The 27,971-nt window shown below is 44.5% G+C and overlaps 1 protein-coding gene across 9 annotated transcripts in view; it reads left to right on the forward strand.

The window, feature by feature from the left end:
- LOC147017424 (nuclear receptor coactivator 2-like) overlaps window positions 1-27,971 on the forward strand; it is a 274,823-nt gene that overhangs the window by 176,731 nt on the left and 70,121 nt on the right. For 5 of the 9 annotated variants that reach the window (XM_085847076.1, XM_085847077.1, XM_085847078.1 and 2 more), the window contains 4 exons: window positions 7,033-7,188; window positions 25,520-25,618; window positions 26,517-26,617; window positions 27,710-27,885. In XM_085847076.1, the coding sequence (XP_085703202.1) occupies window positions 25,559-25,618; window positions 26,517-26,617; window positions 27,710-27,885 (337 nt within the window). In that variant the 5' untranslated portion in view covers window positions 7,033-7,188; window positions 25,520-25,558. The remainder of the gene's footprint in view (window positions 1-7,032; window positions 7,189-25,519; window positions 25,619-26,516; window positions 26,618-27,709; window positions 27,886-27,971) is intronic. The other 4 variants (XM_085847082.1, XM_085847080.1, XM_085847079.1 and 1 more) reach the window with 1 other exon arrangement.

Below are 27,971 nucleotides of genomic sequence, written 5' to 3' on the forward strand. Positions count from 1 at the left end.
CAACGTGATCAGTTGTCCCTGGCAGAAACACAGGATGGAGGAAAGCTGAGGGAAACTGCTGAGCAGAGGAGAGATGAACGTGATGTGAGAATAATGACAACTCTAAAGGATAAAGACTGTGTGGCGCTGGCAGTTTGTTATCACCATAAATGTTATTATGAGTCGGTGAAATACACATACCACAGACAGAGTGAAAGTAAACTCCAAACTCAGAAAGTGAACTATGACTCAACATTTGACATTTTCTGTGATAAAGTAATCCAGGTAAAACTCATTGATGGAAAGCAATCTATTCATATGAAGAAGTTGTGTGAGATGTTCAATGACCTACTCAGAGTATGCGAAGGTCAGGATAAGGCCAACTACCAGGCAACAAGACTGAAGAAAAGACTGCAGGAACGGTACCCAGACATGATTTTCTATCGTCCACCAAAATGTCTGAGAGCGAAGTGGTGTACATGAAGGACATTGATATTGATTCCATTGCTCAGGCTGCTGTTGTAGACAGAAGCTCTCCAACAGAAACAGTCAACTACAGAGGATGAAGCCAGCCAGGGTCCACAGCAGGGTGACTCAGACCTCAATTTACATGTTCTTTACTCGGGAGCACTCATGGTGACTGATGACCTGAACAAACACCAAAGTGTGGACATTACATGGCCCAAATTGGAAATGGTGGAGCTAGAACTAGAGCTTATACGGGCAACTCGTACTTCGAACTGGCCGAAACACCTTGCGATCACGAGAGCGTCAATGCCCTGGTACTTTACGTATGATCACCTAAACTATGCAAGGTACTTACCCGTTTACTGGCTGGAAATGGCCAGGCTAGAGCACTCCCACCCAGACACCTATCAAGCGTTCATGGACGGCAAATGGACTGCCCAACGGCATACTCGTTATGGATTTAGTAGTGTTGCGTGTGATCAGATCATAGAGCAGACTTTAAATAGGGACAGCAAGACCAGTGGAGGCTTCATTGGTTACACTCAGAAAAGCACAGCTGTGAAGAAGTGGATCCTGTCCCAACCAGCACGTGCAGAAATCGCAAGGAAATGCGAGTCCATGGCGGGTATCCACGACGAGCCCCGAACGAGAAAGGATTTGGATGTGTCGAGCTCGAAGAAGAACTAAGCAGTGGTGGTACAAGTGATGGACACAGTACTTCAAATGATTAACCCTTTCTCCGGCGCTCACCTTGAACTCGTCAATATTAGTTCAGGTGTCATCGCACCACCAGCCACTTCCGCGGACTTGATGAACGCGTATATCAAGGGAGAGAATGCTGTGGTGCAATTCATGCGTGATCGGCTTCTCTCGGGTGAGGTCCCATTCTTCAGTCCGATTTCGAAGGCCAAATTAGCAACTTTCTTGAAGGCGCGAGGCAAGTCGGCGACTCCCCACCAGCAGACGCCGAAGGTTGAAATTGCGAATGAACGTCGTCTTTTCACACAACTGCTGTTGATTGGCGAGAAAAGCAATGTAACACTCCACGACCTGCTCGTGTACCCACTGGCGAACATATCTTTCCTGCTGGCATCCGGTGATGGTTCGATTGCTAAGACGGACAAAGCCAAACTCCGCAACCATATACAGTACTGAAACTGTGGCCCGATTGCCGTGTGGACGCTCGGCCTATCCAAGGTGCAACAATTGTGGATGGAATGGCCGTTATTCAGGCGATAAAGGCTGGTTCACTGCATAACATTTTCGGCAAACTGGAAGAGATGGTGCTGAACATCGTAGTGGCCAAAGTACGACATAACCAATCTTCGAGACTGGACGTGGTGTTTGATACTTACCCAAGTATCAGCATCAAGTGCCTGGAGCACACCAGACGAGCGGGCAGAGCGGCGATCTTCAGGTACGAACCATCTACAGACGTGATCAAGCCCTTCCAAAACAGTTGGCCAATTATCTCCTGAGCAGAGCCAACAAGGAGGCGTTGATAGAGTTCATCGTCGAATCGTGGACGAGAAACATCTCTCCATCAAAACTGGGTGACATGCTGTTGTACGTCAGTCATGCCGGCAAATGTGAGAAAATCAATGCACCGAATGGTGTCATGACTGTGTCGTGTCGTCAGTACCTGAACTTGAATGTGACCATGAGGAAGCTGAAACGAAGCTCCTGCTACATGCCACTCACGCGGGACAGAATGAAGAGTCGGTGTGCATAGAGAGTTTCGACACCGATGTGTTTGTGTTGGCATTGGCTCACTCGAAGTCGATTCGGGCGCGAAATTTCCATCTGGTCACAGGAAGTCCCAAGGACATTATCGTCATTGACATTAGGAAGCTGAGTAATGCCCTGGAAAGTTCTGTCTGCGATGCGTTGATAGGTTTGCACAATTTCACGGGACGTGATACCACCAGTGCATTCCACGGTAAGGGCAAAACAAGGCCATTCGACTTGATGATGAAGGGTCCCCATCTCATCACCTATTTCGGGAGCATTGGTCGAATTCACGCGAGATCAGAATATCATTCACAACCTGGAACAATTTGTCTGCGCCATGTACAATCAGCCGACCATGAAGAGTGTGGACGAGGCTCGCTACAAGCTATTCTGCAGCCGGTCGCTGGGAGAACAGAAGTTGCCGCCTCCAAGCGACGCTCTGATGCTGCATTGCAAAAGAGTGAACGATCAGTCTGTGATCCACCACCGCGTGACTGAGAGGTTTATAGAAGCCCCTTCTACATTTCACGGATGGATGGAACGCAATGGAGCACTGATTGTTCACTGGCTGAACAAACTACCAGCGCCGAAGGAACTGTTAGTGGCGACGAAATGTAATTGCAAGAAGACGAAATGCGAGACCAACCAGTGTTCTTGCCGGTCAAAAGGACTGTCCTGCGCAGAGTGCTGTGGGTGTCAAAACTGCGCCAACGATGAACAGACCCGTACAAAAATGGAACTTATGGCTGATGAAAGCAGAACTGACGATGATTCCGACGACGAACTGTGAATGCGGGTGTCACACTGCTTTTGCTGTGGTATTCTACTACACAGTAGTATTCAGATTGGTTAGCATGTAATAGTGGACTTGAGTTTTGTAATAACAGCAGTCAATTGCCTAGTTCAGCAACCGCTTTAGAGCAAGAAATACTGGAGTTTTTGAAGACAGTAATCTTCTTGTGGCGGTTCTACTTTTCATCAGGCTGAGTCGTGCAGTGTCTTTGTCTTTGATTTAATCCGTAATAGCCAATGTAACTCTCTAATAGGCGCTGTAACTGTCTTTAATAGTCAATGTAACTACCTTCAATAGCCAGTGTGGCTGCCTTTTAAGAAAAAAGTTGCCTTGGTCAACTCGAAGGCCTGTCTGGTCGGTCCAGACCTTTTCGGCCGATAAAAATATGTAACTGCTTCGGTTTACGACCTTTAATTATAAACATCTTTAATAACAGTGAATATAATAGGGCTCTGTATAAACATATTGTATCATTTTAAGACCTCACGAGTTTTCTTTGACGTACATATCAGTCTATCCTTGATTCTTCATTTGTGTCAAAATCGTGCTTTAATGTTCGGTGTATCTTTAATTGCCAAAAATGACCAATTGTGTCACATCCTCGACATGGAAACAGGTGGATTTGGACTCGGCGTCTAAAATTCTTTAAGTATGCCAAATTTCATCCAGATTGGTGATCTGCACAACGAAAATCACTTTTTGAAGGTAATAGCGAGTACCTCCACATGGTCTATATGGTGGGACAATGCAAAGTTCCAAGTCCAATTTTTCTATGAACAATTTCGTTGTTTTTTTTTTTGCTATAAATGAAGAACATGGGACAAAGTCTAAATCGGAATAAGAAATACTCAAATAAGTCGAATATTGAACCGAATTATAAAACCCACTCCGATCGGGACCTGTCCTCAACAAAACTGAGACTGCAGGTTAAGAAAGCTTTCCTTAGTAACATGATCGATAATGAAGACCAAAGTGGGCTAATAAGGTTACGAATTCAGCACGTTTAACCATTCGGGTGTAACAACTAAGTTTGTGTTTATTTCTGAAACTGGGTTTCCCTTCCCTCAATTCGTCACCGTAAAACGGCATGACAACTTCTTTGCCACTCACCCAGAAGGAATCAAACGTACGGCAAGACTTCTCACCCACATTGATGGCATCTCGGTATGAAGCCAAATAATATTGCCTTTTGTGCCCTCTTCTGCAAATGGTGGCAATTCCTTGAGGCTCAAGTTGTGATGCCAGCTCTCTTTCCACTTGTGTTTATGTGCGTTTAAACGGTTGTTGCTTTGGAGTTTGGTGGAGACTAATCGTTCTCCAGATCCTTCTGGATTGCTCTCTGTAGTTATCCTCCCCCCCCCCCTTCCCTTTCTCGTTTGATTGTCGACCCAACATCTGAACTGCTCTTCTGTCGGCATTAGCTAGTAAAGGGTGGAGCAGAGAAACGGGAGATTTTAAAAAACCGATCTCCACTATGCCAACATGATCGCAACTTTTTTGACTGATCAACTAGGTACTAGGTTTCCTCGTGTTAATGAGGCTAGTTGGTTTCAACAAGATGGCGCGACCTCTCATACCGCCATAGTGTGTTAATGGTCGTCATACGACTACTTTTTCATAACCACATCATCTGCAGGAATGGTGACATTTCTTGTCCTCTAAGGTCCCCAGACCTGTCAGCATGTGACTTTTAATTTCTTTATTATGGAAGCAGTTAAAAAGCAGAGGGTACACTCATCACCCACACAATATTGAAGAGCTGAAAGAAAGGCTTCGTCAAAAATTGCTGGAATTTCTTTGGCGATGTTACGCCGCGTCATGAGAAACATGCATGGAAGACGAGGGCAATGCCTGTGCAGAGACGAAGGTCACCTCGAGGATGTGATCTTCAATAAATAAATGGCATGCTCTGTACGTTAAGATGGCACATTTGTAATTTGGCAAATATAAAATATTAATTTAATTACTGAATTTTTTTGATTGCCCGTTTCTCTGCCCCATATGTTTATATGCAGAGGATATGGATGTTTCTTTTCATGCGAGTGTATTGCTTACCTGCAGCCATTAATTGTTGTTACCTGCACCACCGACGGTGCTGGACTATTGGGCACAATCCTGGACGGGTCGCCACTCCGACGCAGGACATTCGGATGGCTCAATAATCCCAGCAAGCTGGTACTCATTTTGCCGACCTCAGAAGGATGACAGGCTGAGGAAACCCCAACCATCCACCCATCCATTGGGACCATACTCTGTGCAGAGTGTTGGTGCTGTCTCAGCAGTATCCTTGGCTATTGGACACGATCCTGGACGGGTCTCCATTCCGACACGGTATACCAGTATGCTGGCGCTCATTTTGCCGACCTCGTTAAGGATGACAGGCAGAGTCAACCCCACCTGGTATTAATTCAACAGCCGAGCGGGGTTTCAACTCGGGGCCCTTTGACCCCAAGCCAACCTCTATCCTCACCATGAAGCCAACACCAGGCATAGTGTACGAATGTTTTTTGTTTAGTTTTTACTTTTCTTCCACCTTAGTTTGGATAAGCCAGGTGTTGGTTTACTGGTTAAGGTGGCCAGCTTAAGATCTGAAGGTCTTGATTTTGAGCCCCTGTCGGCCGTTAAATAACACCAAGTGGGTTAACTCAGCCCGTCATCCTTCTGAGGTCGATTCAATGAGCAACAGCTTATTGGAAACATGGGGCACTGCATCAGCGTCACAGCCATGCTCCCAGCAATGATGCAACCAGCAACCACAGGCTGCGTACGAAATGACGATTACCTTAGTTTTTTGTTTCTTGCATCTATCTTTCTGTGAAGACTTCATTTATATCTTATTGCCTTTTGATTGATGTGCTGTGGATGATAAGGTTTTGATTGATGAAGTACGTGTTATGTGTTTTAGCCATGACAATACTTGATGCGATTTTAAAAGGTAACGTCGGTTGCAATTTCTTATTTTTATACAAACTGGTCATGTAATCTGATATTCTAACGATACAGTGGTATTCAGCGTTTGTGCTGCTGAAGCTATTTCTTGGTAAGGGTTATACTGGGTGGTTTGCCATTGCCTTCCCAGCATTGTTTGTCCGTGCTATATCCTTTTTTTAAAATTTTTTATGTTGAGCATCAAGCAAGGAAGCAGCACATACCATTTTGAAGTGTTTGTGATGATTCGGCCTTTTTATTTTGGTGTCAGTTTCTGTTATTGGTTCATTTTCATCTCTTCCATAACTGTTTTTAGTGCTGACGTACAATTGTTCAGCTTACGCTGATATTATTTGGAGTGAGCAGTCGCAAGCCAGTCATGTGATGCGTTTCCTTGGTTTTGGACCATTAACCGGATGATGGGCAAGAGGGGATGCTAACGAGCAAGTTGAGGATGTGGAGGCGTTTGTGGCTGTTGTTAATCCACCCGTGGGGCATTGGCTCCAGTCGATGGGATCGATTCGCATTGATTCTCTGTGTAGGACTTGGTTTGGCATTGGCTTGTTGAGTTTTTGGCCGGGAAGTGTTAAACGGTTGCAGTAACCTTTCGAGAGCCTGACCTTAACGATGCGAACGTTGAGTGCCCAAGCCAGCCTTATGGGCCGAACTTTTGATGTCGGATTAGTGGATATTTTTGGACCTTTTGAACAACAACAACAAAGATTCTCCCCAGCAAGGCAGCAGGGTTGCATTTACACCTGTCGATTGTTTCGAAAGGATGCTGTTTTGATCCCTGTTGATACCAGCTGCCTTGTGTCTGCTTGCATATTTAAAAAATCATGAATTTATGCATCACAAGTTTTTTGTTGTAGGTCAGTTCAGCTTGTTGTTGGAAATGTCCAAACTTAGTCAGGGTGTTGACAAAACTCAGGACTTTTTTTTCTTCTCGTGCTTCAAGTAGATCAATGGGCCGTTGAAGAACAATCCCCAAGTATTGTCGCTAGTCTAAGCAGATGTGGAAAATATGATTAGCTGAACGAATTTTGCTGGGATGATTATGAGTTTGCTTGGTGTGACTCGAGCACAAGGAAGGATTTGACATTTATTGTGTGCCATGATGCTCTACCCCACAGCTGATTTCCTCCTCCTTCCTGGAAACTAACTTCCACTTTCTGCTGCATCGTTGCCGGTCAAGTGGAACGCCATGAAGGAGAGATAAGGCGGTGGAGAGGTTGTCTTCCCAAACTATCTGGTGTCTGCATGTGAACTTCGGCAAACAGCGTTTGCTGGTAGGTCTCTTCGACATTGTTTGTGGACCTTTTGCTCAGTAGTTGCTGTGTTGGTTTTGTTTGCCTCATTTTCATGGTTCTCTGAGATCTTCCACTAGTTTTTGCTTTATGGACTTGGTATTTCATCGGTGCTTTGAATGGATGTGTCTCCTTTGCGTATGCAAGAAATTTGAATCCGACTCGTCCAAAAATGATGGTACGCCATTATTCGCCATGGGAGAGAAGCTGCGTAGCTTTGCTGAAGGCAATGTGTGCAGAAATGTTTGGAGAGGAAACTTGAAATGTCATGTTTGCAAAGGAGTAATCCTCTGAGACCCGAGCCGCAATTTCTATGTCCACCGAGTTTGGGGCGATGTTCACGATGCTCAGGAATCCTTAAAGCCCGGACTATTTGGAGATCTTCTGCAACGCAGACCCCTTTGCCTTGGAACAGGGCACTGGGTTTGGTTCCGAGCAGGTGAATTGCAAGGTATTGCTTTCTATGGTGGTTAATGGGGCTGAACGTTGCCTCTTGCCGAGCACCCCGCCACATGGGAGGCTGGCAACAGCTGTGTGCAAGTCGGCCCGCGAGGATTCAAATCGGCCGCTGAAATGCGTTCACTGCGATTTGCCATACCTTTTGTTATCGGAGGCCAACAGATGGGAAACTGACTCGTGGGTTCTATCCATTGCCCCCATGTGGCATATCCGCTTGGCCAACGCCAAGAAATTTGGGCACGTCTGCTCTCCTCCCCATGCCTTGCTGATTTGAGCTAAAATAAAATTTTGCTTTGGAATAGGAGCTCATCTCCCAGGCCAGTTTGATGGACTACAATTGTGTAACAATACTGAATAAAACTATAAGGACTGTTGTGGAAGAGAAATGTGACACACTGAAGCAAAAACATTGTTGGGTACCCTTATGGACTGTCCTTTTTGATCTGATCCAGTTTCCAATGAATGTTCACTACAAAGTCCCATCGGGCCATCACAGCAGCTGTAAACCAGGAATAGATGTAATTAGACCGGCAGTCAACAACGAACATTTGATTTTGTAGGCAGGATGCTCGTCCCAATTACCTCCTCTTTAACCCCGACCCCTCAGCACTTCTGAAGGGTGGTGCTTCCTGATGTAGCACTCTCTTCTTTCACTGCTCCAGACAGCAGTTTTAGTCTTATCCACTTGCTTTTCAATTGAGCTATTTGTTTACTCTCATCGTTGTTGATCCATAGCATAGTTATACGAATAATTGCTCATTCAGCAAATGAAATCTGCTGAGGAGGCCTCAGGACAAACGGAGGTAATTGGTGCTAAAGCATACAGGGCTCTTTTAAAAGCCACCATGTGTGTTCCAGAATGTACCATTTGGCAAGGAAGTTGGGGCGGGGGGGGGGGGGGGAGAGTGGTTGGGGTGGATGGTTGCACATTCGCTGATGTCACAATTCAAGAGTCTTTCAGATGTTTGGATCAGTTACAATAATTGCTTTGCGGCCATCTTCTGCGCATTCTTTAGGTTATAGGTTTGTAGATTTGAAAGGTCACAGTTGAAGGATATACTGTCGTGATAATGATATTTTTGCTGTGAGCTTGCCCCTTGACTTAATTTTTTTATGTGGATGAGTCAAGAATTTTTGAGAGTTTGCCCTTTTGCCCAAACATCCATGGATATGTGCATACATGGGCTACTTATCAGTGAACCACCACCTTATCACAGAGTCATCAAAGTTACTTTAACATATCCTTCCTTTTATAAATTCATTCATCTGAGTTGCCTGCACTGCTGTTACCTGTACATTCTATTTACAACAGCTTTGTACTCTTAGTGATATGTACACCTTAATTATTTTCAGTACAGTATTCTGTCTGGCAATGGCTTTGTTAATGTGAAATTAATGAATAATTGACTTAAGAATATGAATAAACATCCACAGCCTCACCACCAACCCTCCATGTCCCCAACACCAACCCTCCCTCCATATCTCCACTCCCAACCCTCCTTCCATATCTCCACCCCCAACCCTCCCTCCATATCTCCACCCCCAACCCCCTCAATATCTCCACCCCCAACCCTCCCTCCATATCTCCACCCCAACCCCCCTCAATATCTCCACCCCCAACCCTCCCTCCATATCTCCACCCCCAACCCTCCCTCCATATCTCCACCCCAACCCCCTCAATATCTCCACCCCCAACCCTCCCTCCAGGTTCCTACCCCCTCCCACCTCCACTTCCGTACCCCTCCAACCCCCTCCACGTCCGCACCTCCTCCAACCCCCTCCACATCCGCACCTCCTCCAACACCCCTCCACGTCCGCATCCCCTCCAATCCCCCACGTCCGCATCCCCTCCAATCCCCCCACGTCCGCATCCCCTCCAATCCCCCACGTCCGCATCCCCTCCAATCCCCCCACGTCCGCATCCCCTCCAATCCCCCCACGTCCGCATCCCCTCCAATCCCCCCACGTCCGCATCCCCTCCAATCCCCCCACGTCCGCATCCCCTCCAATCCCCCCACGTCCGCATCCCCTCCAATCCCCCCACGTCCGCATCCCCTCCAATCCCCCCACGTATGCATCCCCTCCAATCCCCCCACGTCCGCATCCCCTCCAATCCCCCCACGTCCGCATCCCTCCAATCCCCCACGTCCGCATCTCCTCCAATCCCCCCCATGTCCGCACCCCCTCCAACCCCCTCCACGTTCGCATCCCCCCCACGTCCGCACCTCCTCCAATCCCCTCAAAGTCCACACCCTCTCCAAATCCCCTCCATGTCCGTACCCCCTCCGAACCCCATTCACCTCCGTACCGCCTCCAACCCTGCCTTTCCATGTCCGTACCCCTCCACCCATGATGTCCTTCATCCTCCCCTCTCCCCCTTCCCCTCCCCCCCCACACACACACACACACACACACACACACACACACACACACACATACCCAAGTTCAGTTTCATCCATGCTGAGTGTAACTGAGCTAACAGACGATGCAAAAGATGGTGGAGGATCGAAGCACCAACACGGAACACAGGCACACTTGTAACTGGGCCAGAGAGCATGACTGTGCAATATATTATGTCAGCACTGAAGCTGCATCAAAATAATGAGGATCTTCATTGGAAAGAAACTCCAGCCGAGACTGTCGTTACTTTGATTCTATTTGTTGCATGTGGAGCATTGTGCAGGGCTAGAAAATGTACTCACTTTATCGCCCTTCCACTTCCCCCACTTGCAGAGCATGTCGACCACCTCTGTACAAACGTGTTGGTGATGGGAAAAAATTTAAAAGTCGTTTTGGCCCAAGTACCTTTTGAGGCTCTTCGATAAAAAGGTCTATCCAGATTGGTTGTTGATTTGAGCTTTCAGCATGACTGCACCCCAGAGAAAACAGCAGTGATGCATGTCAGTGTAAGCATTTTGGTCTCTGGTTGTCAGTCCTACAATGTTAATCACTTCCCCCCAATCCTGTGTCTGGGCACCTCCATCCATTTCCTCAAACCTCACTTTTTATTTTCTTTACAAGATGGAGGATCATGAAAGAGCAAGGTTAAATTGACAGTGGGGTAGCGGGGTAACAATTTGACATCATCGGCAAGGGGATAAAAATAGGAAAGGAAGTGTGTGCGTGCGTGCGTGCGTGCGTGCGTGCGTGCGTGCGCGCGCGTGCTCGGCAACATTGACGATCATAGCCGGTTGAAAGCATGAAACCATGCCACCACAATAAGTAGAAGTAATTTATATATTATATGTATATATATATATATATGTATATATATGTATATATATATATATATATATATATATATATATATATATATATATATATATATTTGTGGACCCGGGGTTGGGGGACGAAGACCACGAGTGAACTACCTCACCACGAGGGGAACACATCCATATCCGCTATTAAACAACACAGGGGGCTTCGTAATATAATTAGAAGTGAGCAGGATAGAACCATCATAAAATATTGTAAAGGATTCGGCGGTGGCGTGATTCCGCACCCTACTCTTGACAGCCAAATGTTGAAAATTCAGCGTCATGTTACAGCACCGCCTTCTCGGGTTATAACGCCGGCTGGTTCAGCACAGGTCTCGGGTTACGCGCCTCAGATTATGATACCAAAGTACACCTGTGCCTTGCCAGCTAGGGAAATAGACCCCAGTTACAGACTGGATTTGTCAGAGACCAAGCAAATCTGCAGTCCGTAACCATTTTGGTTTTAAATACAAATTGAGCGAATTGTTCCTCAGCATGGCACGAATAAACTCAAGGTGGCAACTTTCATATGAATCAGCCAGATTTATTGGGGACATTTCAGGGAACACGACACAAGCAAAACATTCACGAACGTTGTAATTAATCTATAGCCTGCACTTAACTAGGGAGCTACGGATTACGGGTTTCGAAGGGAACACTAGCGAGATAAACCTTAGACAACATACAGCATACTTGATGATGCCTCATGGACGAGAGGAAAGGTGTCAAAAGCACGAATGCGGCTCGTGAGAAGCCGATGTCAACGGATTCGAGCGCCCAAGCTCGAACACGCCGCGTGGCAAGATGGCGGCATCGTCCTTCCGTCGCACCGCTCAAGCACCATCCCCAGCGCTCTCAGCCCCCGTAAGGTCGACGGCACAAGAGCGGAAGATCCACGATGTGCTCCAGCTGGCCCTTCACAAGGTCCAGCATACAAATCCAGGCCTGGCCTGCCCACCAGATCAGGCCAAATCGGGGTGTTGGTCTCTGCAGGCGGATCGACGGGATGGAAAAGCGTGTCGAGCCGTGCCGCGAGCAAAGACAGTCAGAGGCTCTGTGGTTGGATTCACGATGAACCTGTCGATGACCTCCTCATAAAATTTGATTGCCGACTCCCCTCATGCAGTTCCTCCTGCCTTACTGGGGCTCTCTCTTCTCACGAAAGCCGATGCCAGACTCACCAAGCAGCCAGTTTCTTTTCACAGCCGATCGCAGACTCCCAACAGCCGTTTCTCATCCAGCAGATGGCAGACTGACCTCATGCAGTTCCTCTTGCCTTTTTCATGAAGCAGATCGCAGATAGACACAGCCGTCCCTTATACAGCCGATCGCGACTCGACACTCAGGCTGTTCCTTCCTTGCCTTCTTGGGGCGCGCACCTTTTCACGAAAGCCGATCGCAAAAACACTCATGCAGTTCCTCTTACTGCCGATCGCCCAACTCGACGCTCAGGCAGTTCCTTCCTTGCCTTCCCGGCGCTCGCTCTGGACACTCCCCCGGGGACCCGTGATTGGTCCATCGCCGAGGTTGCAGCTGTCCTCCACCAATCGGCTGCCGACACGTCTTGCCGACTGACACTCTCAGAGCGCTGGGCGTGGCTAGTTCGGAGAGGGGAAGGAGAACGAAGCAAGGCGCCTCCCGGTCCACACCACTGTACGAACACTAGACAGCCTGCTACACCTCCCAACACACATGTAACGTCCAATTATCGAACAACCTGGCTAAACATGCATTTGAGGGGGGACCTGGGCTAATCCTATATTTAATAACACACGAAGGGCCATTTCCACAACAATATATGTGGAAAACATTATGGGCCCAGACCGGGAAGCAGTGGGGGAAAGAGAGTGGCACCTGTATATGTGGAAGAATTGCGTTGCCCAGATAGCTCAGGTGGCAGAGCACTGGTACGGTTTTCCAGAGGACCTGGGTTCAATTCCTGGTCTCGGCCTGTAATTTCGTTCCACATATATTTATAAGAATAACAGTGAAGATAGAAACAAAATAATGTTTGAAATGCATTTTCTCTTGGTCATACTATAAATACTGCCCATAGACAAACACCGCCATGATATGTCCGGATCCAAGCCATCTGGAGACAAATTCCCGCTCGGAGACGAACTCACATCCAGAGATAAGTACCATCCGGACATTTATGGAGAGATAACCACCATCTGGATACGTCCAGAGACAGCGACAGAAACAGAGATGTGAGAGGAGGGTGCTGCACTGTATTGGGGGGGGGGGAGTTGGTAGAGGGAGGGAAGTTGGTAGAGGGGGTGGTTGGTGGAGGGGTGGGGGTAGGGAGTTTGCATAGGGAATGTTATGCTTTATAAACAATGCACGCACACACATGCACACTCACATATATTGGTGCTTGCCCGATATCGGCAATTTTTTGGTAATCGGCTGATTGGAGTCAGGGTGATTACCGACTTCCGTACATATTGCACACAACCCGAGACCCTTGAGTTGCTTTCACTCTTGTTTTTGGGAGAATTTCAAGAAACAAATTGCAACAACATTGCATTATAGACGTTTCAGAGATGTGCTGCCAATCGTCATGTGACTGGTGAAATAAATTTCGCTCGGTAATTTGGAAAACACGTTTACATGGCAAACGGCTCAGAAATCAGGTGTTGCCAAATATATATTTGCTTTGAAACTCGCAGAGAAACTTATAACCTACGTAAATCACACCGAGTCATATAAATTATCCAATCGAGAATTACATGTGCCTCTACCTTGGAGCAACTGCCGACGGTACATTCCGATCAGGACACGAACTGCACTGCTGTCGACTGTTGGGCTCTCGGCAAGTGGCTTAAGCACTCAAGCAAGCATTCCAATGAAATGGTTGAGAAGGAACCTTGGCAAGCAAGCAAGATAAGGCTTGGCAAGTGATGAGCAATCACCGAACCGTCATATTAAAGGTCCCCTGACATGCAAAATAAACTTGTTATTTATAAATTAACTTGACCTTCCGAGTGAAGAAATCACCCATGTTTTTTTTTTATCAAAAATGGGATAATTAGAGCAATATTTCGATCATTTCTGGAGCTATTCACAACTTGCTATGTCCCGCCCCTTTAAAAAAATGGACTTCAGCGAATCTCTGCGTGACGTCACAAACAGTAACTCGCACAGAGTGGATTGACTCGAGTCGAGATGTCGTGCGCCTTATACAGTACCTACAAATGCATTTTGCACATGTTAGTGCAATCTCTGTGATCGTCTTAATTCCAGTGATTGTTTCGCGAAAGTTTTAAATAGTTTTAGCCGTACTTTCGAAAATGCCTGCAAGATGTATCGTAGCAGGATGCAGAAATACAAGCAAAGACTGTGTAAGCCTTCATGTATTCCCGAAAGATGATAATCGTCGGAGAATATGGACAACTAAAGTGAAGGTACTGCTTCCATTGGCATGCTATTCATTAACATTTAGCCAAAAATGCTAGCCTGGTGTTGGCTCAATGGTTAGGGTGGTGGCTTGGGATCCTCGGGTCCTGAGTTCAAGCCCTGTCAGCCGCTGAATTGATACACCAGGGGGTTGACTCAGCCTGTCATCCTTCCGAAGTCGGCGAAATGAGTACCAGTTCCAGTGTGTGTACTGGTAGAGGGGCACTGCATCAGCGACACAGTCGCGCTTCAAGAAATGATAGCTACCCTGGCAGCTAAGCTGCCTTCCGGCCACCACCATCAGCCAAAATGCTGTAATAAAATAAAAGGGAAAAAAATGTTTGCACAACTATGAAAGACAAATGTATCTGTCCTATTACACGGCCTCATATCCTCGGGACTCTTACGCATTGACTTATACATTGCGTGCATGCTCATACAAGTTACTTGTCAACTCGAGATCTCGAGAGTCGAGACTAGTCCGATAAATCCGTCGTCCGTCCGACTGGGCCGATAAATCTGACGTGCTGTAGTTTTATTTTATTATTGTCTTTTTTTCATCGTTTTATACTGGCGATACATGACGATAGTAGGAATAAAATAAATAAAAATGCAACAGAACGTCAGATTTATCGGACTACTCGAGACAATTGTGTCGCAAGGTGTGTTCTGCACACAAGTTTTCATCGTATCCGGACAGCGAGGGTGCTTCGTTTTATGCGCGGAGAGACACGGCCGATGACACGCGCCGGCCTTGCTTGCGATTCATTCGCCGCGGAGAAACATGTCCGCTGCGCTGTTCACGTCACCTCACTAAAATATTTCTGATATCGAGCAGTATGCAAGTTGAATTTACATTATTGAATTACGAAGAGGATTTAGTCTAACCAGTTGTTTCCGAGTCTTCATTCGATATCCTCCCGATCATAATTAACTCCGGGAATTTCATCGCCATTTTCCTCTGCTTGTCCTGCTGTATTCCATTTCCAGCTGCCTGAACTTCACCTCCCGCGACTACGTTATCCGACAATTCTCCATGTGATTCAGACCAAAATCCTTCATTTCTCTCACACTCACTGTCGTTACCAGACAAGTGAAAGTCCATGTCATCCATTATTCAAAAACAAATGTTCGATTTTTTTTTTTAAAGCAGAAATGAACGAAGCGATTGAGTCGACCAATCAAATGTGGAAACGCACAGAAAGCCAATAGAATCACGTAGACCACCCACCCGAGTAATTAACGTGCAGCCTTTGACATCCTGTATTAGACGTCATGTGGGTTACGCCCCTTTCAGGAGAATTTTTAGGGGCGGTCCCGAAGACGTTTGTTTTTTTTAATTTTACATTTTACAGAATGAGTATTGTGAAAAAACAGTCAGATCTGAAATCACGATGAAAAACTCCTCTAGGACATATATAAATGAAATTTATGTACTTTGGCATGTCAGGGGACCTTTAAACACACACCTCACAGAGACGTCCAAAATGTCAAATATGTCCGAATTGGATAAATGAACACTCTTTTGGCGGCGGAACTGCTGCGACGTTCAGTTCTGGAGTTGTAATACGGCTTGTATTAGTTGAAGAGATTCTCGAGGTTATAGCATGTGCGGAAATGAAATATAGCCACAAACACTGGCGTCTCAAAGCATTTGTAAGCATTGCAATGTATCCAGCGATTATTATTATTATTATTATTATTATTATTATTATTATTATTATTATTATATATTTTTGTAGCTATGATGAGCAGGTATTTGATAATATGAGGAAAGTGAACAAAAAAAAAAACCATCATAAAGAAATCGTTGTGACCTGTTCCAAGTCAGGGCATGGTTGAGGAAGCCAAACAAACATGGCGGCTTCAGACCCCAGTGAGGTTACCAAGGATGCGCCTTCAGACCCCTTCCAGAGCGAGGTGGCCGAGGACGCACCTGACAAAGGATGTCATTAAATAAGGCTGTTTATTATCTTCAAAAGGGGTGTTTGGATGAACCCAAACAGCCAATTTTGACTCATGCACTCCTTTGGAGTTCCTTCACAATGCATGCAAAGTTTCAGGTTGCTCAGTTTCATGGTTTTGGAGTTATGGATGACACACACACACACACACACACACACACACACACACACACACACACACACACACACACACACACACACACACACACACACACACACACACACACACACAAACACACACTTGTGTGGATCGGCTCGCCATGCTTGCCTCTCCACACATTGTTGCAGAGATTTACATTATAGATTTACTGTGTTGTGACTTATTCCAATCATTATGCAAACATTTATTTGTAATATATAAAGGTCCAAGTGGTCTCAATGCTCAAGGGTCTAGGTTTTTTTATATAATCTGTCTGAAGGGTGAAAGGGGTCTAAATGGTGTTAAGGTTTAAGGGGTCGAAAGGATCTTTTGGGTCCTCTGAGACTTTTGGGTCCTTGGGGTCTTAAGTGTTAAGGGTCTTGGGGGGGGGGGGGGTTTAAAGGGTCTTCAGTTGTCTAACGCGTTAAAAGGTACATTCCAATAGTATATAATTAATAGACATACGTGTGTGGGGTCAGGGTGTAATCAGCAATCAACCAGCACGTAATAAACAGACATATAGTCACACGCTTCACTGTGAAAGGAGGAGAGGAGATTGGGACCATACTCTGTTCAGAGCGTTGGCGCTGCTTCAGCAGTCTCCTTGGCTATTGGGCACAATCCTGGATGGGTCGCCACTCCGACACAGTATACCAGCATGCTGGCACTCAATTTTGCCGACCTCGGAAGGATGACAGGCAGAGTCAACAACACCTGGTATTAATTCAGCAGCTGAGCGGGATTTGAACTCAGGACCTGAGGATCCAAAGCCCGCCACCCGAACCATTAAGCCAACATCAGGTATGCTGTGAAAGGAACATTCCATTAGTAGATAATTTATAGAATTTGAGTAGTCTGCAACCAACATTCAAACAGGAGATGATTAATTTTCATATAGTCACACGGCTTCACTGATTGACGGCTTCACGGATGAACCATGCTTTTTGTATCAAAAAAAAAAAAAAAATGTATGTATATATATATATATATATATATGTATATATATATATATATATATATATGTATATATATATGTATATATATATATATATATATATATATATATATATGTATATATATATATATGTATATATATATATATGTATGTATATATATATGTATGTATATATATATATATGTATGTATATATATATATATGTATGTATATATATATATATATGTATGTATATATATATATATATATATATATATATATATATATATATATATATGTATGTATATATATATATATATATATATATGTATGTATATATATATATATATATATATATATGTATGTATATGTATATATATATATGTATATATATATATATATATATATATATATATGTATGTATATGTGTATATATATATATATATATATATATATGTATATATATATATATATATATATATATATATATATATATATATATATATATATATATATGTATGTATATGTATATATATATATATATATATATATATATGTATATGTATATATATATATATATATATATATGTATATATATATATATATATATATATGTATATATATATATATATATATATATATATATGTATGTATATATATATATATATATATATATATATATATATGTATGTATATATATATATATATATATATATATATATATGTATGTATATGTATATATATATATATATATATATATATATATATGTATGTATATGTATATATATATATATATATATATGTATGTATATATATATGTATGTATATATATATATATATATATATATATATGTATGTATATATATATATATGTATGTATATATATATATATATGTATGTATATATATATGTATATATATATATATATATATATATAATCAGGTATACCTCAATTTACGTCAAGGACGTGTTCTTGAAAACTGAGACTTAAATCGAATCGCTTAAAAGCGGCATCGAATCGTTTAAACAGGTCCCGTTGAGGTACAACCTCTCGGTAGTCTGACCGCGTGAATAATTAGGTAAATCAACAATTCGGCGATCGACCCTGTAGTGCGGGCAGAACATTGACAAGGTTGTGGTGTGGTTAAAAACACACCCGGAGCTGGATTTCGGCGTTGATCCGAAAGCTGCGACTGGATTGCCACGGTTGGTGGGCGCACGGCCACAATTGGCTAAAACCGGTCGCCCACACGCCGGAGTGGTGGAGGTCCACAACAATATACATATGGATGAATATATAGGTTGCCACTGACAAACCAGACATAATCTGCCTAACAGAAACTTTCCTCCCCCAAGACATGTTTGACTCCCAAGTATCTCTCCCTGGTTACTCCTTCCTCCAGTATGACAGACCTGAGCCCCGTCCTGGTGAAGGAGTTGCTCTCTTCATCAAAGACTCTATTCCTCACTCTCCATACATTCCCCTCACTCCCCCAAATCCCCAGGAATACCTCTGGCTACGGCTTCCCCTCCACTCCCACCTCATGTTTATCTGTGTGCTCTTCCGTCCACCAAATAGTGTTGACTTCATTTGCACCTCACTATCCGAAAACATGGACCAACTTCTATCCTCTCGTCCAAACTCTCTCTTCCTCATATGTGGTGACTTCAATTGTGATTATGCCAGTTGGCTCGGTGTGGGTACCTCTCTCACCTGTCATGGGACTTCAGCAAAAGACTTCTGCGACTCAATGGGACTGACTCAATCGGTCAACTTCCCAACCCGTATCTCAAACAATGGTACTCCTGCTCTTCTGGATCTGATTTTGACAAATTTCCATGAAAATATCTGCTGTTCTTCCTCTGCTCCAATCGGTTCTTCTGACCACATGCTTGTCAAAGTGGACATCTCTCTGGCTGTTATCAGAGAACCACCTCAGTTCCCTTGAGTATGGCATTTCACTCAGGCCGACTGGCAGGGTCTCCAAGCAGCCATCAAACTTATAGACTGGTCTCCCATCCCCACTTCTCCAACATCAACTTGTCCTGGGAATTCTTTCAAAGAAACTTGCTCTCCCTCATGCACAGATTTATCCCCTCTCGTCTTCATTTGTCCTACCCTTCATCCCGCCTATGGTTCACTGAAGCTTGTGGTGAGGCAGTTGTCCTGAAACAACTTGCCTTTGCCTCATGGAAAGCAAATCCAACTGAGGGTAATCTCATTTCCTTCGAAAAAGCTCGGAACAAGTGTGTATCTACCCTCATGAGAGCCAGAAAACAACATCTTTCTCATCTCATCTGAACTCTCAAACCTCTCTCCCTCCTAAAAATCCTGGTGGCGTCTAATCAAATCTGTTTCTGGTGTATGTTCCCCCTCCATCCCCTCCCTTACCTCAAATGGCCACACTGCTGACACCGCACATGAAAAGGCTGAATGTCTAAACTCGGTGTTTGCTTCTAAATCTTGTGTCCAAAACCCATCACTTTCTCTACCCACCTTACCCAGTTGCACCCAACTGTCCCTGTACTCTGTGTCATTTTCTCCTGACAAGGTGTCGAGCTTGCTGTCAAACCTCAACTCAGATTCTTCAACCGGTCCAGATGGCATCAGTCCACGTGTCCTAATAACCTGCTCCTCTGCTCTTGCTCACCCTCTCTCTCTCTCTCTTCTCGTCACCCTCTCATTTGCTCAAGGTCATCTGAAATCTGCTGAGACATCAGCAAACATCACTGCCCGATATAACAGATCCCTGCAACTAAAGACCAATCAGCCTTCTCCACATCTTCAGCAAGGTTATGGAATCTATCATCGCTTAAGACATTAAATCCTTCCTCTTCTCCAATGGCTTGATTTCCGATCATCAATTTGTATTCAGACCAGGTCAATATTCCTTGGATATGCTGCTTCTGCTCTCCCAACAATGGATGGAGGTACTCAACGCCAGACATTAAATCAGTCATATGCCTCGACATATCACGTGCTTTTGACACTGTCTGGCACCCTACCCTGCTCACCAAACTCTCTTTCTATGGTATCCAAGGCCATCTCCACTCATGGCTCACAGACTTCCTCTCCTGTCGCAGTCAACGTGTGGCCCTAAATGGAGTTTTTCATCCCCTCTTCCTGTCCAGGCTGGAGTTCCTCAAGGCAGCGTTCTTGACCCTGTTCTTTTTATGGTTTTCATCAATGATCTCTCCGACTCTGGGAAATCCTCTTTATCTCCTTGCTGATGACTCCATTTTCTGTCTTACCATCTGTCATCCCTCAGACCGACAAGCCACAGCTTCTTCGCTCTCTGCAGATCTGGGTAAAATCACAAACTGGTCAAACACATGGAACATGTCTTTCAATCCTGACAAATCTCACACTCTCACAATGTCTTTCCGAAAGCACCGTTTGGAAAAAAACCCCATCCACTTTCTCAACAATCCTCTGGAAGAAGTCCTTTCATTCAAGCTTCTGGGTCTTACTATCTGCCACGATCTTTCCTGGGAAAGCCACATTTCATACTTCGCCTCCAAAGCCAGTCACCGACTGGGAATCCTCCATCATGCAAAGTCCTTCCTTGGCCCACCTGAGCTCCTGACCACATACAAAGCTTTTGTCTGCAGCCTGATGGAGTACTGCTCTCCCCTCTGGGTTAGTGCTCCTGCCTCTCACCTTTCTCGGCTTCACGCTGTGGAAACCAAGGCATTTCGGATCATTGGTATCTCCCGCAGTGAGGCTGAGTCTTTGGGCCTCTCACTCTCTCACCGCAGGCAGGTCAGTTGTCTTTCTCTGTCTTCTACCATCTCCTGTCTGGTCTGCCCCCCCTGCTCTGTCTGCAATATGTCTCCCCCCCCCATATTTCTGCAGGGAGCTCAAGGTCCGCCAGCAACCCCCTTCAGTTAAAACTACCAAAATCACCAATCACTGCTCACCTTCACTCTTTCATTCCTTTTTTTTCCAGTCTTTGGAATAAACTCCCACACTCTCTTCAATCCCATTCTTCCCTCCAGGTCTTCAAAACAGCTGTTCACCATCACCTATTATCTTCCCCCATCAAAACTGCGATCTTTTCTACCCCCGTTAATCCACTCCAAACCCACCTCCTTCAAATTCCCTGCTTTCCTTCCTGAAAGTCCCTGTAATGTCATGTTGTATACCCCATGTTCCCCACCCCATCCCTCTCATTCCACAGATCTCCGAATGTCTATGTTCCCCACTGTTTTGTCCTTCCCTCTCCTGCTCCTCTTGTCTCATGCCCCCATTGCTGTGCGTTGTGTGTCAGCTCTCGTATGAGCCTCGACAATGTATGTAAAAAAACCTCCCATCCGGACACGTGTACTACCCGGATACATCCGGACATAAACACCGCCTGTATACAAACTCCCGTCCATACATAAACACCACCAGGACACGTTCGGAGACAAACACTGCCTGGATGCATCCCGGAGACAAACTGCTGTCCAGACACAAACACTGCCCGGACATGTCCAGAGACAAACTCCCATCCGGACATGTCTGGAGACAAACTCTGCCCGGACACAACCACTGTCCAGACACGTATGGAGATAACCACCACCCAGACAGAATGACCGTCTCGAGACAGAGACAGAGACAGGTATGAAAAAATTAAGAAGAGAGAAAGGTAAGGGGTGGAGGTGAGGTTCGTAAAGAGAATTGTATGTGGTGCTTTATGACAGAACACACACCCAAAAACAAACTCCTTTCAGAGCAGCTGCAAACACAACAACACAACAGAGTTTGTATGTAATCTGCTGGCATATCTGCAAAAACTTTTATGTCCCAGTTCCAGAAAATTTGTGGGGACATGAGCCAAAAGTAATCACCGGAAACATGGACGTACCTATCGCTCACGTACTACTTAATGATCCCATCGAGTGTGAACATCGAAAACAAAGCATTGCGACCAGATGTCATACTTAGGTACAAAAAAAGAGAAGGCATTGCTGATTGATTTTTTTTGAGGTGTTAATACCAGTGATTTTGGACTCAATGATGCAGAAATCAAGAAAATGCCAAATTCCAAAACCTCATGAATGGTGTGAGAAGATCTTGGAATCTGAAGAATGGCAAAGTTATACCAGTGATAGCTGGAGCAACAGGAACGATGACAAAGAACCTCACAGAGATATTAAACATGCAGTAGGGGCAATACCCCTGGGTGCTCACCTGGTAGTGGATGGATAAGATAACCAGGGAACCACTGGAAGGAATAGATGACCCATGACATATATCATGGAGAAGAAAGTAAATACCTATGGAATTTTTTTTTTATGCCGTGAACAAACCTTGGTACATCACAGGTGGTGAAGATGCTGGTCAAGTTGCATTGGAATTGTATGTGTTTTGGAGAAGAAAGCAAATACATATTTTGGGGGGAAACCTCCCTTAAATCCCCTTCGAGCCAGATTTTTCTAATGTCATGAACAAACTTTGGTACGTCATGGGTGATTAAGGTTGTTATGAGGTTTCATCAGAATTGTGTGTATCGTTTGAGAAGAAAGCAAATACCTCTTTGGGGAGGAAACCCACTCCCCCCCCCCCCTCCCATAAACTCCCTCTGTAGACCCCTTCAGACTCAATTATTATTTTTTTTTAATGCCATCATGGGTGATGAAGGTTGTGGTCAAATTTCATTGAAATCATTTCTGAGACGTTTCTGAGAGTTTCTGTATTTTCTGAGAATAATTTGCATGTATTTGTGAAGGGATGGACGGACGACGCGCCATCCCATAAGCTCCTCGGAAATACTTTACAGTTCAGGAAAAAAAACATCCCTGGGAATATTATTACAGACGAATTACAGTTGGAAGCTGTCCAGGGCTCAGCGACGATCCTGAAGAGAGCCCTCGGCACAAAACTTTGAGAACAGAAAACTTCAAAGCTTGGTCCATGAATTGTGACCCCAAAATGAAATGAAGGTGGATACTTTGAGCCTGTTCTGGGAGGACTCATTCCACATTCTGAAGCCCACATCTATAGATAACACACACACACACACACACACACACACACACACACACACACACACACACACACACACACACACACACACACACACACACACACACACACACACACACACACACACACCTGATATCGGCAATTTTTTGTGAATCAGCAGGTTGGAGTGAGTTGGTACTGTGCACAACCCAGAAAACTTGAGTTGCTTTCACCGAAAAACAACGTTACATTTATATAGACGTTTCCTGGAGATGTTCATAAACATTATTCTTTGTGAATAGCTCCGTGTGACGAGTGGAAAAAAAATTGGCTCGGTAATTTAGAAAACGCGTTAATACGACAAACGGCTCGGAAATCGGGCGTTATCAAATATATTTTGCTTTGAAGTTCACAAAGAGAAACATTTAACCTTTGTAAAGCAAATCCCATAACCAAATGCTTTAGAAACAGGCATGAGGACAATGGGAAACCTGAAAGAACCTCCATAAGATACGGGATGAAACTTTGCCACCATGGCACATGTAACAGGTATGGCATGTCCACACACCCACGGAGAGTCCGGACAGATCCAAATCTACCCATATGTATCACATCTGTGTGTGCTGTATACCTCTACCTTATAGTAACTGTCGACTGCACATCCCGATCGAACACTAACTGTACTGTACAGCTCAGAAAGTGGATTGAGCACTCCAACGGAACAACTGGCTTGGCAAGAGATTACCAATTGCCATCGATACAACGATGCACCCGGCAATGCCCGTGCAATGTCCGCATTGGACAAATCAACACTTGTTTGGGGAGTCGGAACTCCTGATACTTTCAAATCTTAAGCTTACATTTTGTAATTCTGGTTCGTTTCAGAAATTCTCCCAGTTATTCATATGCGGAAATGAAATAAAGCCACGAACACGTGCGTCTCAAGGCGTTTATAAGCATTGCAATATACCCAGCGATTCATAGCTGTGATTAACAGGTATTCGATAACATGAGTGCCAAAAGTGGGAAAAAAATTATCGTTGAGAAATCGTTTCGGCCTGTTTGAAGTCACAACTTGGTTGAGCAGGTCAAAAACCGTGTTGGCTTCAGACCCCAACGAGGTTACCCAGGAGAAATCTTAAGACCCCAGACAGCGAGGTTGCTGGTGATCACCTGATGAAGGCTATAATTAAATAAGGCCGTTAATTATCTTCAAAAGGGGTGTTCTAATTAACCCAAACAACCAATTTTCACTCTTGCACTTCCTTGGAGTTTTCTTGGTATGCATGCAAAGTTTCAGGCTGCGAGGTTTCATGGTTTTGGAGTTATGGAGGACACACACACACACACACACACACACACACACACACACACACACACACACACACACACACACACACACACACACACACACACATTGCCTTTTGTTCGCATAGATATATTTATTATATTATATTTACCTCTGCCACCAGAGGTGAAGGAGGTTTTGTTTTCACCTTTGTCTGTTTATGTGTTTGTTTGAAGGATATTTCAAAGTTGTTGACTGATCCGGATGAAACTTGATGGACAGGTTGAGTGTGTGACAAGGACGAAATGTTTCGATTTTGGTGCAGATCCGAATCTGAATCTGGAAACGATAACTTTTTTTAATTGATTCTTCACCATTAAGAGATAGGGACAAAAACAATATAGTTCTGCATAGCATATTTCAAAAATTTATTGGGCCCGATATGTTCTCGTGGATCAGGCATTGCGTTGCGGAAGTATGCACTCCACTGAGTGCCCTTCTCGTATATTATAATTATCTATTATCTTATCTTGTATTGTATTATATTACATTAGAGATATGGAGAGAAGTTGAGGAAACACTGAAATCTAGAGTCATAAGGTTGGAATTGGAAAGGTTAATGAGAGTCATACATCTCAAGGGTCATGGTGGGAATGACCGTTGCTACTCATTTCCCCTTTCTTTGTAGCTTCTCTTCCCCCAAGCCCCCCCATCCCCACCCTTTTGTTATCATGAATGCCAATTGATCAATTTTGCCTGTTCATTATCTTTGGAGTCCACCGCATTGTTCGGGGATTGTTTTATTCAAGCAGTTCACCCACTTCGATCACCCAGTTGTCTGTCTTCCAAAGTGCATGTTCCGTTTTAATTTAGTCTTTATTTTATTTATAGAACGACCAACAATTATCCATTCTTCTCATTAGTTATGAACAACAGAATTGAAGAACCAAAGTACAGCTCACATGTTCCACCCTCGTGCGGTCATGTCCATGCAGTTGTCCGACTTGGGAAGCAGTGACGTGGTGAGTCCACATTGCGTTTAACTTGCGGTGGCTGCCCACAATATCCCCACTACTTCACCAAGAAAGAAATTGTGAAACGGCCATGTTGCTTTGCCTGCGGACAGACAATATCATCCATCTCAAATGCTTACGTGGCAGTCATGTTTCACATTTCTAATAGATTGGCTGGCATTAAGTGGTGGAATTAGTTGCTCTGCACTTTCAATCTCAATCTGCCAGCACTTTTAACATTTTAAAATGGCCAGTGGGCACCACGAAGGGGTTAGCATGGGTTGTTGAGCAGGTTTTATTCTTTCGACTTTCGAATGCACGTCCACCACAAGCTGCTTGCGTGCTCTTATTTTTTTCTGTCACCACAAATTTTCTTTGTGGTGGTTTTTACCACCATTTGTTTCCCCTTGACACTGACGTCTTACTTTTCTTCTTTTATTTTATTCTTCTTGATTGTTTTATAAATTGTTCTCTTTTTACTTTATATATGTGTGCTTTCTTTGTGGTCATCAAGTCTAACCACTTGTACCTGCAATGCTGTGCATACCTTGTTGGACACAACTTCAACAAATGCTGTTACTTTGTGTACTTCAAACTTTATCGTAAACTCGTTCATTATTGTGATTTTTAAAGTGAAACATACCGACACATGCTACCACAATCGTAGTCTCACATGATTGGTGATCACTTGATACAAGAGGCAAGTTGAGTGCAAAGCACTTGCAACTGAATTGTCCCAGCATGCCGATCCAGAGCCCATTTTCCTCTTCTTCCTCCTCATTGTCCTGCTCATCATCGTCGTCGTCGTCGTCATGCTTCCACGACACACTTATTTCTCTCCCACACATCATAGCATCTTCCCCTCATTTTCGTTTGTTCTGTCCCCCTCACCCCTGCTCTCCCGCAGCTGTTTGGCAGAATGAGTGGTGTGAGGGAATCCGGGCCGGAGACCCCTGGTACAGAGCAACGAAAACGCAAAGGGTCTCCTGGAGAAAGTTTGGATCCCAGGTGTGTCACCAAAGCCAAGTCATTTCTACGAAATCAGATGTGTTTACTGAAGGCATCCCTTCTTCAAACTCTTCTTATCTCGGTTGTTCTTTCGTTGTTCGGTGTGTATATATATATATATATATATTATATGTATACACATACATATAAATCATTTCTTCATCTTCCTGCCCCTCGACACCAATACGTGTTCGGTATCACTCCTGTCTTTAATCTTGTCATTTTTATTTCCACATTCAGAAGCCTTCCTCATTTTATCTTGCTCTTCCTGTACCACCCACCCTCCCACTGCAATTTCCTTCGTGCCGCCCCACCTTTATTCTCTCTGTCCCACCCTTCTTCCTCTCTAACCTCCCCTCCCTTTCATTGTTTCTTGATTTCTGTCCCACCCCTCTCATCCCATGCATCTTAGGCCCTTCCATCCCTCTTCCCCTCATTTCTGACTTTATTTCCCTTTGTCTTTGCCCTCCTGCAATTTCCCCCTCTCCCTTTGCTTGCTTTACCTCGGTAGTGCCCTCCTTTTTCCCCTCTCCATTTTATCTTTCCACCCAACCCCTTCACTTTCACCCTGCCGTTTTACTTGTCTTGAGCTTCCATCTGTAATTGTCTTTCTGTTTGTTGAAATTGTTGTCTCACCACTGTGCTTCCACCTTCCTTGCTCCTCGTGCTTCCCTCTTCCTTGCCTTCCCTTTATAATCCTGTTCACTCCCACACCCCAAACACCCTCCACCCCCCATTTTGTGGTACCCTTCCGTTGTTGCTATAAGAACATAAAGAGTCAACCATGAGGTGTGGATTTACATCATGTCAACCAGACCAGGTGGGGCAGGCCAGTCACTCCCAACCTGAAGGTCATTTGTGAACCAGCTGGTTTGTTTTTTTACTTCCAGTTATGATATGGTAATTATTTTGAGATTTCTGAAATTCCTTTTAACCTTTGAAGGTTTCTGTTAGCACATCTTTAATACTGCTGCCTACAGCCAGATTGGAACCCATAACTTCGATGCCAGTTTGGCATCCTTACCATGAGGCTACCATCGTACTCTGCCGGCACCTCTGCTCAAATTGTTGTTTGTGTTTGCACTCATGAAGGTCGCAGTGGATTGCCGAGAAGCGGCGGCGGGAGCAGGAACAGCGCTATGTGGAGGAACTTGCCGAGCTTGTGTCGGCTAACCTGGCTGAGTTTGTGGGCAACGTTAAACCTGACACGTGTGCTGTTCTTCGCGAGACGGTACTGCAGATCCGCCAACTGAAGCGCCAGGAACAAGGTGAGCTTCTTGTTTCATTAGGTTTCCGTTCTTTGGAATCTTTGTATTTTTCCTGTGATGATAAGTACCTTCCTCCTCACCCCCAA

Source organism: Eptatretus burgeri, chromosome 11, assembly GCF_056783735.1.
Source record: "Eptatretus burgeri isolate ZD-2024b chromosome 11, Ebu_testis_v1, whole genome shotgun sequence".
In the NCBI taxonomy this organism is placed as follows: Eukaryota; Metazoa; Chordata; class Myxini; order Myxiniformes; family Myxinidae; genus Eptatretus; species Eptatretus burgeri.